The following is a 12,389-nucleotide window of genomic DNA, read 5'->3' as shown; positions in this document are numbered from 1 at the left end:
TGGCCTGTAACTCTTGAACCATTTCACATATCGACAAACTTCGATATGACCCTGAGTTCCATGGGTCAAGATAAGCCCATCAAATATAGTGTGGTCAATTTCAACCAATTAATATCTATTGTTTTATTTTATATTTGGAAACAAATTTTGGCAGGTTCGTAAAAGCAAAAGGACAAATTTGTGGAAAAATTGACAATTTGACTTTGTTTTCTGTAGTGTAAACAGGCTTGCTGGCAAAACTAGTTGAATTCTTCACATACCCCACTGTGTTAACATCTGCTGTTGGTCTAAAATATCACGATTGTTTGTGTTACCTTGTGGGAAAGCATTGTAGTATGTAGTTGCACACCAGTGATATTTGTACTGTTATTGAAATTGCACTTTTTTTATAATTTGTAATTTATTATTTCTGAATTCACATTTGATTTGGCCAATCCTGCTTATTGACCCCTCATAGAAGTGTGTGTGTGTGTGAGTGTGTGTGTGTGTGTGTGTGTGTGAGTGTGTGTGTGTGTGAAATATACACTCACCGGCCACTTCATTAGGTACACCTTACTAATACTGGGTAGGTATCAGCTTTCAGCTCAGTGTCAACCGGCTACCAAAGTGACATCTGCCCCAAGGTTAGACGTGTTGCATTCTGAGATGCTTTTCTGCTCACCACAGTTGTAAAGAGGTTATCTGAGTTACTGTTGCCTTTCTATCAGCTCGAACCAGTCTGGCCATTCTCCTCTGACCTCTGCCATCAACAAGGCATTTTCGCCCAGAGAACTGCCGCTCACTGGATATTTTCTCTTTTTCGGACCATTCTCTGTAAACCCTAGAGATGGTTGTGCGTGAAAATCCCAGTAGATCAGCAGTTTCTGAATTACTCAAACCAGCCCGTCTGGCACCAACAACCATGCCACGTTCAAAGTCACTTAAATCACCTTTCTTCCCAATTCTGATGCTTGGTTTGAACTTCAGCAGATCGTCTTGACCATGTCTACATGCCTAAATGCATTGAGTTGCTGCCACGTGATTGGCTGATTAGATATTTGTGTTAACAAGCAGTTGAACAGATGTACCTAATGAAGTGGCCGGTGAGTGTATTTAAATACAATATAATAATATATGGTATATTCTACGTAATTATGAATAGACTTACATGTGAGTGTGCCTTGAGATTTGAGTTTGACCTTTGGTGTGTCTAACCCTAACCCCAAAAAGATTGAAAACCACTGAGCTTGACAACTCAGACCAATACTGTTCCAGTTGTAAGCAGACTGCTTCGAAATTCGCACTTTGTGCTGTTTCTCCAGTCTCGGGAACATAACGTTCAACTAGTGTACAATTTGGAGACAATCATATGCAGCACTGGTTTCAATGGCATCCATGCACTTTTTAAGGACTAACCTAAACTAATAAAGAAAGGTAAACTGACTCACCACACGGCTCATGTCAATGCTTTCACTTTCTATGTGTTTGTCTGGTTAGGACTCTTAGGAAATCTACTGGCCCAATTGTGCAACGCAAAAGGTTAGTCTACTGGCCTGGACCTCTGCATTCAAACAAGCTCAGGTGCTCTTAGATAGGGATAGAACATTTAAAAAAATGTTTTTAAAATGTTCTAGCCCGTTATAATTTTTAAAATTTTAATCCAATTTTAATAAAGGCTTTTTAAAGTTAAAACCTTCATGAGTGCCTTCCCATTTTTTTTTCATCATTTCAATTTCAATTTGTGGATTGTTTTCCTAATCCTGGCTTTGGGTAAAATGGTAAAACAATGTTTTAAAAACATTTCACGGGATTGCAAAGCATGATAGTTGCCTACCAAAAGTAACCTACATAGTTGCCTCATAATGAGCAGAGATCACATTTGTTTGTGATCTTATTACCTCAAACTACAAGCATCCATTGATTCAAATTTGTTTGGAATAAATAGAAGAAAAATTGGATAGTTTGCATGAGCAGTAATAGCCACCATGACTGAACAGAAACAAGCGGTACCTACAGAAACTCTAACTTCATCAACAGAAAATCCAAGGAATCACTTGTTATTGACAACTGATCTCTGGGAAATGTAGTGCAAAAACAACACAGCAATAACCACTTAGCACGAAAAATGGCAACAAAATAAAACAACAAAAACAAAACAAGAAACTCACAGGTTATCACTTACTGAATGGTCTGACTACAATGTACTCCAAAATCTTACTTTAACTGCCTTTAAAAGGCATACTGAGTAGGATTTTGCTGCCTGTGGCTTGTAAACACAACTTTCAAAAAAACGGTAAAAACCTGTAAAAAAAGTACAGCGAGGCAAAACGCCAAGCAGACGAGGCTTGTTCCAAAACGAGAGTGAATCTGGGGTTGGCTTTCACCAGTTGGAGAATATTTAAGGAGAGGATGGAGATGAAGAACGACACGGAGTTGGCCTGTTTTCTGTTGGACAGGTAGGTGCCGGTTAGCTTAGCTATCAGCTTTTCTACTACAACAAAGCTACGCTAACAATACACACTAGCTCTGACCAGTTGCTCTGTTTTAGAGTTCGAGACTGCTACCGCAGCCAGCATGGCTTTTAGTTATAAAACAATTTAGCAGTGGTTTTGGTTGCAGGCAGACACACCTGCTGCAAAAAGGTTGACGCCCAGAAACGTCCCTGACTGATTAGAAAAACAAATTAGAAAATCCAGGCAGAAGGCAGGGTCTCTGCAAACGCACACACTGTCACAGACTAACAATGGACCATAAGTAATGATTGAGTAGGATAATTTTTGGATGAGTTTATGCTATTTCAAGGGGGAGAATCCTGCTCAGTATGTCTTTAAGGAAGGAAAGATTGGAAAGCAACTGAGAAAGGATGAAAGGGGAGAACTATGTAAATGAGGTGTAAAAAAGGGAGAGGAAGTGAGGGCTGGTTTAACTATGTGGTGTCTGGTGCTTTGGAGGTAATGTGAGGTGAAGCAGCCTTGTTAAACTCAGACTCTCTAGTTAACCCAAGGGTGTGTACAGTAGGGTTTCAGGGTATAGCAGTACTATAAAAGTACCGAAATGTCAAAATTTTAAACTATACCAGCATTTTGCAAAATACTTTCTTTTCCAAAGGATGGCGTTCAGAAAGACTAAAGAATAAAGCCTTCATGGATTCAAGGGAACGGTGACATGGTGGGCGTGCCTAGTGGCCTGTGTCTGTGTGAGAGACCCGTCTCCAACTTATGGCAGTATTTTGTCTACAAAACCAGTGATAAAGGCGAACCTGAAGATTTTACTGCAACCGTTTGCGAAAGATGTTTAAAAGTTTGTGTCGCCAAGGAGTCAACACACCTAATTTAGCGAAACATCTGTCTAACAACTATCCCGATCTCTCCAAGGAATTCTAAGCCCGACAGGTGTGATAATAACAGATAGATACACAACAAGAGTAGATTAAGGTATTTTACACATAAGTTAATTCAGACCCTTTTCCCCCAGTCCCTGACTAACACAAACTGTATACAAACACAAATACAATAATGTACCGTGTAAAGAATTTTGATATATCTTTAGTAGTCAATATGAGAATTTATTAATGCTTCATAGGTGCCAGAAAATAATAAAATAGAAGTGCACCAGATGGCACAAATGAACACAAAGGGCTTATCTAATACACGCAGCTATGCAATGGTTTCAAGCTTGTAAGCTCTTTCTCAGGCAGGCTGAGGAAGAGGCAGGCTGTGTTTTGTGTGTCAGATATTTTATTAATAAATAGTAAATCAGTGATTTACTATCAATTTGGTACTGAGGTACCAAAGATCGCATCAGTAGCAAAGTCAGATTTTTGGTATCGAAACAACCCTGGTGTACAGTGATCTGCCCTAAACTCCAAACCAGACATATCATTACAGCCAGACAGACAGATAGCTACTGGAAGAAGAGGGAATAGGTCCTGGTTATACATTTGATATCATCCACAGTCCATAAAGACACAAATAAGAACAGGTTAGAGAGCAAACATCTTCCTTGAAAGCATGACATTTTGAAAGAAACTACCATACCAGTTAGGAGGAGGGGAGGAAGAGAGCGGTAGCCAGACCCACTTGGCTGGTAAGTCTTTTCTAAACCTTTGGCTGTAGTTCATTCCACTGTGCCTGCAGCCATACTAATACACACTGTAGCCATATGAACATGCCTTCGGTGTTCCTACCATAAGGGATAATGTACAGCGATTATCACAAAATAAGCCGCGACACCAAGCAGAGGTTTGCTGTACATTATCCCATTTATTACATGGCTGCTTACCAAAGATATCAGGGTTTCCCACACATAGACAACTTTGTGGCAGCCCGTCACAATATCAGCATTGACCGCCACAATGGTATTTTTCACTATTTAATTGTAGAACTGCGTGTAGCGCATTGATTTGCTCAGCCCCTAATTGCTCCGCACACTAGGGATGGGAATTGATAAGATTTTATTGATACCAATGCCATTATGGATTCTGCTTATCGGTCCGGTTCTTTATCGGTTCCCTTATCGATTCCCTTTCAATTTTCTGTGTGGAAAAAAAAAGTAGGCCTACACAGGTTTTCAGCGTCAACACAGCTGTTTTATTATCTCTTGAGTCTGAACACAGTGTAGAATGTCTGCCTAATAACATTTGAACATGTTAAAATAAATTACAATGCTCCTTTTCTTAAAATGATATAACTTGGAAAACAAATAAGATGGTTATGGTTACCCTAAGATGTTTCAACATATTGCTGGTGTTTCCACCCTTAAGGCTGCGTTCACACATAGCGTTTTTTCCCCAACCGCCAGCGCCCTTTTCTCATTAAAAGCAATGGGAAGTGGCCCGCGGACCCGTCTGTGCGCCTCCCATTGCACACGTGGGCATGAGGGATATATTACGGGGATATTTTTTTTCCATGTCAAGAGGACGGCTGGCTGAATTCCCGAGAAGAAGAACTAACAGTTAACGTTACTCGGAATACAGCTGGGTTTCCGAGATTAGCACACGGTCTAGCTGCTAGTCAGTGTTACGTTAATATTACCTTTTTAACTCTGAATGTTTGCTCCCTCATTCCAGATGAAAATTGAAAAATATTTCCAAAGAACGAAAAGGACTTGTCCTGAGGAGGAGCAGGGACAGTCTGGACCAGAGGTGCTGCTAAGCAGTAAAACAGAGTAGATAATGTCACAATGTTAAAGGCTAGTAATTATATCCCCGAAATGAGTTTCGGGGATATTATGGATTCACCCCACCCGCTGCCGTGTCCGCCGTCTTGTCCGCCACCGCGTCCGCCGCAGATCCTTCGTGTGAACGCGATAACTTGACCCTTAGAGGAAGAACTCAATTGATTTTGATATGTTTATGATTATTATAACTATTATTAATTAACTGATTAAATTAATCTCTATGCTATTTGGACCCATATTTCACCAATGGTGCATTATATTGTATTGAAATTTGTCAAGAGAATTGTTCAGGGAATTATGGAGATTTGTGTGAAATTTGCACTTTCTGTGATTATTATTAATAAATAAATTAATTATTTTTTGTACTGGTACTTTTTTTGTTATTATTATTGTTTTTCTCTTTGGGCTGAATTTCCTGTGAGATGGTAAATGCTAGAGCCATGAAACTTTGCACCATGGTCTAGTATGGCTTCAATTAGACCCACAAGAAATATGACCCCATCGGCCTGATGGTGGCGCTATAATTAAAGGTCAAAAATAAAAAGTTTGAAGGGCTGTATCTCCCACACAGTTTGTCCGATTTACATGAAACTTGGTACACATGTTCACATATAATGAATGAATATGTGTGCAAAGCCAATCAAATATTGACCATATTTGAATCCATAATTGCCTGAACAATTCTCTTGACAAATTTCAATACAATATAATGCACCATTGGTGAAATATGGGTCCAAATAGCATGGAGATGAATTTACTCAGTTAATTAATAATAGTTATAATAATCATAAACATATCAAATCAATAGAGTTCTTCCTCTAGGGGTCATCAATGTCCATACCAAATTTGAAAAGATTCTTATAAAAACTGTTCAAGTTATCGCGTTCACACGAAGGATCGGCGGCGGACGCTGCGGCAGGTGGGATTAGAGTTGTCACGGTGGTGCCATTTTGACACCGGTGTCGTTTCCCTCCTCAACATCGGCCACACCGGTTATACCTCCTGTCGCCACTAGAGGGTCTAAGCGCTATCAAAGTCAGCGTCACTACAATGAAAGTGAAACTTAAAATTTCTCTCCAAACTCACATTAACGGCATTTGTAAACGGTAACACTTTTTAATCAGCGATTTATAACACTGCTCAACACTCATGTAGTTCATGTGAGTGCAGTGCAGATTCTGGCATATTACCCTTCTTTAGGCTACCATTGGATTGTACTGGACACATTACTGTCACTAGGTAAGGACAAATAATTCATCCTATTCATCCTAATCTGTCATATTAGTGATCAGATTTAGTGATCAGTATGTTGTTAGTATGTCCATTTATCATTTTGTAGCCTAACTTGAACATGGAAACTCTGAATATGTGCTTTTACTTTACAAAACACAAAATAACGGTATTCCCGGTGTGGGGCTAATGCCACCGGTGTGGACTCCAAGATTGTATGCCACCGGTAACACCGCCCACCACGACAACCCTAGGTGGGGTGAATCCATAATATTCCCGAAACGTATAAGTGTGAAACGCCTACCCAAAAGACATCTCAACGTTGCACTACTGCCGAGCCCTCCACTGAGCCCTCACCCTCTAAAGACATAATTTGTGTTTTTTAAGTGATTTTTGTGAGAAAAATCTACTGACTTGGAAAGAGAGAGAAGATAGAACAGAATAGAACAGAATAGAATAGAATCCTACCTTCCACACTGTCGGAGCAGGAAGTGCCGATGCCGGTGTCGCCACTGTCGGATGTCGTGCTGTGGCGACGGCCACGATTACTGTTCCCGGGACCTGGGGGGTTGCCATGCCAGGTTGAGTCATAGCCAGGCACCCATCCTGAAGAACTGGTGCTACTGGTACCTAAAACAACAGCAGCAAGGCTATCAGTAGTGATTTGGTTGGGTGTCATAGAAATACATGAGCAAACCCTTCTGTTCACTTTATTATTCAGTAGGCAGTTCAGGCACTGGCAACAGTCACCTAACCCTAAAGAAGCAGCATTCATAAGTTACATTGTGGGGAAGGGAGGCCCTTGTTTTCACACACATTTTCTTTTTTTCAACCTTCATGAAGCCCATTCCAGTGCCATTTCAAGTGATTGCATGACAATTGGGGACTAGTTCACCTGGTTCAGTTCACCAAAGAGTAGGTCAGCCCATATCATATAGTGCAATCTCTGCTGCATACATTACATGCATTATAAAAAATATTTACATACCACCATAAGATAATAAGATACTAGACTTGAAATTAGATAGGCCTACACCACTCTAATGATGGGCTTATGCCCACCCAGGATTTAGCATATCTCTAACCCAGTTCCATCCTCAGCAGGGAACAGGCTAATAAATATCGTCAGTGGGTGTTCTACCAACATCTCTTGTTTTATCACTGCCAGAGTCAGCAAACACAGTGTACAAATAGCAAAGCAGAGCCATAGGAACAGCTGGCATATGGGATTGTTGGAAGTATAGGCTGTTATTATTGTTAGAGCCCCTCATCTGCCTGAAATAAATAGCCTCCACACACTAGACATGCAACACACTGGCAGAACAGTAAGAGGCAAAACACAGGGAGTTGCTTGCACATAAACGTGTGCATGGACACACACACAAATATATTGATGTATATTGATATTGATGTAAGACCAGTGCCACATTCCTTGTACGTTGCTTAATTAATCCAGGCTATGATGATGTCAGCCAGTTCATACTGTCTTGCTAATGCTCATACGGCTAACTTGGTTCCTTGAATACAGGAGGAGGATTGATTTGTCAAACTTCAATATAGTTATCTTGGACAGTCAGTATACAGGCAAAGCAATAGGTGTCACTTCCGACTTCACTGAAAATACAGTTAGGAAGAGTCAATGAGAGTGTCACATTCAGATCAGGCTTATCTGTTTAGGCAAAGCAGTGTCATATTTAAAGTCTTGGTAAGTTACGGATAGCGGCGTGAAATCCAGACATGTCTTTGTTTAGTATGTGCTCGCACATGCATAGTATGGTGGAATGTGACCATGTCATGTGAGCAATGAATATTCATGAGGTTTCTTCATGATTAAATAATACCTATTATTATAAATATCACAAAATATATATAATAATTATTCATTCACATTGTCATTTTAGACAGTTCCCACGTGCAAGAGAATTTCCTCACTCCTACAGGTTTCCACTTTAGCAGACAAGGGTTTTCTATTAGTGGTGTAACACCAAACTTGGGTCACAGTTTGGTTTGTTTCTTGGTTCAAAAAAATAAATAAAAAATAAAATAGCTTATTGAACTCTGCTGACATGATCTCAGCAGTGTTAGCTGACTGCATGTAAAACAACACAAATAAATTAGTGTGGAACACACACACACACACACACCTTTGTTTCTTAAAGGGAGAGAAAACCAAACTCGGACTGCAAGCAGTCATGGACGGGGCCAGCAGAGGTACCGTAAGAGGTTGATGGTTTGAAGAGAGGAGGCGTCTCACTATGACTGAAGCAACCAGCAAGGTGCATAAGATCTGTCCATCCATATTAAGGCAGATTTCAAACTAGTGTCAAATATTCAGTTTTCAAGATAAAATTCTGAGAATTTGCGTACTTTATCTAGATAACATAGAGATGTCTGTAATTTATTACACGGATTGAATGCTCCATAAGCGAAAAACTGATGCTTAAATTCTGAAATTTTGTAAGTTTCATCTACAAAGACAGAAAAACGTTTTCTATCCCACAATGCTATGATGCTCTGAAGTGATTTTTATCACTAATTTGTGCAAAGTATGTGGGACTAGTTAGATTTAATTAGCTTACAGTTTTTAATAAAAACAGAGTGGTGGACTTCATAATTTAGTATAGGTACCAGTGTATGAAAGTTTTGTCTTGTTTGGGCCGATAACCTCAGAAAATTACAGAGCTGCAGCATGTATTGTTGAATTTTTATGATTTTTTCAAGTTTTAAAATTTAGACTGCTGCTGTAGCGCCACCATCTGGACTATTTGCCCTATACTTTAGTGAGTGTTGTTTGGCATGGAACTGGAGCTATGTGCCAAGTTTGACGAGTTTTCATGCATGGGAAGGCAGCTTTAGTAAGAAAGATAGAATAATAATACATACAATCACAATAGGGACCGGCAGCAGAGCTGACTGAGCTCAAATAATAATTCACCTCTATGCAATAATTTCATTTTCAAGTATGTCCACATTCTCAGGTGAGATGACAGCACTTTGAGCACCAACAGTGTGTCCTGCTGTTGAAAATACCCTCTCACTGGGGAGAGTGTAACACCGAAATCCGGTCGGAGGAAACTTATGCCGATGGAAAGAAGAAAATAGTACATTTAGCAATAATTGTAGTGGGGAGTAGTGTAGTTCGATGATTAATTTTGTTGTTCATGTAAATAATACTGAATAGATTTTTGTGAAATTACACCAAGCAAGATGTGTTGATGCTTACTACAATATATTTCAAAATCAAAGCCATATGCCCCCATATACTGAATTATGTCAACTTCGGCTCCCTATAGATATGGTCTCTTGACTTAGCCAAATGTAAAGGGAGTTACAGTAGTCTAAGCCAGGTGATATAAAAGCATGAATAACCTTCTCCACTTCATAAAAATTTTATTGAATTGTAACTGAAATGCCATGATAATTGTTCAATCACATTTAAAAATGTCTAACTGCAGTGTGAGTGTTATTGTATTGAAAGGATATGTTTTAATCGCTTTTTGGGTTCAAATGTTGGAGCTTGCTTTGGCCCTTGAGTGTTTAATAGAGAGCAATGCGACGGAAGAACGTAAAGCTCTATAGTGACGTAAGTGACGAACTTTTGAACACAATCAATCGTCATGATGGCAAAAACTAGGAAAAGGCCCTGGTTGAAAATAACCGGAATTATCGTTTCAGGGTTAGGGTTTAGGGTTAGGGTTAAGGGAATGATGCGTTTCATTGCTCCATTTTTAAAATTATACTGACTGGCATTAGGGGGATGCTACAATGTTTGTTTACTTGTTGGAATTTGCTGAAACTTGGGGGAATGATTAATCTCACCACTGCGCTCTCACATTTTCAAAATTACACTGATCTGCCCAAGGAGGGCCACTGTATCATTTGTTCGCTCATCCATGTGTTATTGGTAATATCTCAGACACCACTGATTGAATTTTGACAAAACTTTGGGAAATTATGCATCTCATCACTGCATTCTAGCATTCAAAATTACACTGACTGGGACAAGGGGGAACTACAATTGCAGCTCAAAATAAAGTGACATATTTGTTACTGATTGGCCCAGGCGGAGACATCATCATTCGTGGGAGACGACGTATATTTACTGTTGCCTTGTTTAATGTTGGCTACCTAGTTGAATCGTACATCTGGAGCTGAGAGGACCAAATAAAATAATTTTGGATTTGCTATCATTGAGTTGTAAGAAGACTTTGTTTGTTTGACTTTGCATGTGACTTGGTATAAACAATCAGCACGTGACGGCTAATACCCAGTATTAATTACTTCTTCTGGTGGTCAGGAAGAATGAATTAGAACACAGCCAGCAATTTTCAACTAGCGACAAAATTATAAGCAAAGTAGCGGATTTTAGCTCCATGTCAAAGAACACTGCACTGCACTGCAATGATATGTGTTCTCACCACAGAGCCAGCATAAATTATCGTTTGGGTTTGTAGTTGTTATTACAAACCTATCACGCTATCCTATGTTTATACTTTTCTTGAAGGGTTAGGGTTAGGATTAGGAATAACCCCTGTGTGAAGCTGCACTTTCAAATATCATCCTCAGGGTGCTTGCTTTGATTGGTCAGGAACCACTTCACACAAGGACTGGAAAATCAGTGGTTGGGGGACTGCACAGATCACATACCTGCCTCTATACTGACGTCAAATAAAGCAGATTTTGTTGAGCAATTCAGAGAGTCTGGTGTTGCCCTACTCAACGGCTTGTTCTAGCTCAGAGAAACAATCCAGCCGATCAGTGCCTTTGCATATTGTCTTTGTATTTTTGTCAAAATTGACCGACATTCTTGGTAAAGTTGGTAAATATGCTGGCTAACCATGGATGTAGTGGCTAACTGGCTGCCCAGCATCAGTGTTGACTGAACATAACGTCAGAGCGGCCAGATACGTCAGTTACTAGTGGTTGGTTAGGGGAAAATCAACCCCCCCACGCAGAAAATGGCTAACTAAGAGACAAACTCAGGCTACTACGAAGCACCAAGGATTTTAAATAAAATAGGCGTGGTTTGTGAAAATGAGCAAAACAGAGGAGTGACAAACGTAAATGCTAGCACATCAGAAGGCTGGGACCAAGCTATGTCCATTGATCTTAAGGTAATTGAAAAGTATTTAACAATAATTAAGACTAGATTGGTACTTCGTACTGGCAAATACTAAAAGTTTAGCACTCAAAATTTGCACTTTATTAAATCGGAAGTACAATAAGTGCTTACATTTTACATTGGGGGTCACCATGCTTGGCCCATAAACATATAGGACAGTGTCCAAAGATTCAGAAAGTGACTCTAATGGGATTCTATGTCCTAACAGTCATTCTTTCAATCAGTAAGTTAATACAGGTCCAATCTGTCCCTATAGTAAGCCAGTTATTGGACATATAGTGGTACGAGCCCAGAATGTAGAATTAACATGGTCTGGGTGTCCAGCTGGCTGATGCACCGGGTCAGGGAACCACTATTACTACTTACAACTGAGTACTGTCAAATCTAAGCACACGCTTTACTGTCTGTATTTCCCTTTCTCTTTTCATGTTATGGTGTCACATATAAAAAAAAAACTCTAGTTCTATAGCTGCTTCACCTAATTAATGACACTAAAGCCAAGGACCAGAGTGTCCTCTTAGCTGGAAACTTGCCCTATTTTCAAAGTATAATCCAGTTAGACAGGAGTCATTTAGCTTGTCCTATTTTAGTGATTAAGTGAAGGGAGGGGGAGAGGAAGAGAAGAGCAGAAAGAGGAGAGAATCCCTTGTTCTATCCCTCTGTAGTAAGTACAATGTCATGCTCCCATCCATCCATCCATCCATCCATTTTCCAGCCGCTTATCTGGGTTGGAGATGCAGTGGCAACAGGGCAAGTAGAGCAGGTGCCCCAGGGTTTCCCAAATATAGGCTTTACCTGGGTGGCCCGCCCAGGAAGATTTGTTCCTACCCAGGAAGATTTTTTTTTAAGTGTTTTTTAATTTTAATGTCAAGTTTGTCAA

At 39.8% G+C, this 12,389-nt stretch overlaps 1 protein-coding gene across 1 annotated transcript in view; it reads right to left on the bottom strand.

Annotated features, from left to right (window-relative positions):
• Nucleotides 1–12,389, bottom strand: part of cep85l (centrosomal protein 85L) — a 61,590-nt gene that overhangs the window by 41,131 nt on the left and 8,070 nt on the right. The window contains exon 2 of the mRNA XM_071906357.2: nucleotides 6,856–7,017. Within this exon, the coding sequence (XP_071762458.1) occupies nucleotides 6,856–7,017 (162 nt within the window). The remainder of the gene's footprint in view (nucleotides 1–6,855; nucleotides 7,018–12,389) is intronic.

Source organism: Centroberyx gerrardi, chromosome 18, assembly GCF_048128805.1.
Source record: "Centroberyx gerrardi isolate f3 chromosome 18, fCenGer3.hap1.cur.20231027, whole genome shotgun sequence".
Taxonomy (NCBI): Eukaryota; Metazoa; Chordata; class Actinopteri; order Beryciformes; family Berycidae; genus Centroberyx; species Centroberyx gerrardi.
The sequence above is the reverse complement of the archived record's forward strand: the minus strand, read 5'-3'. Positions and strand labels throughout refer to the sequence as shown.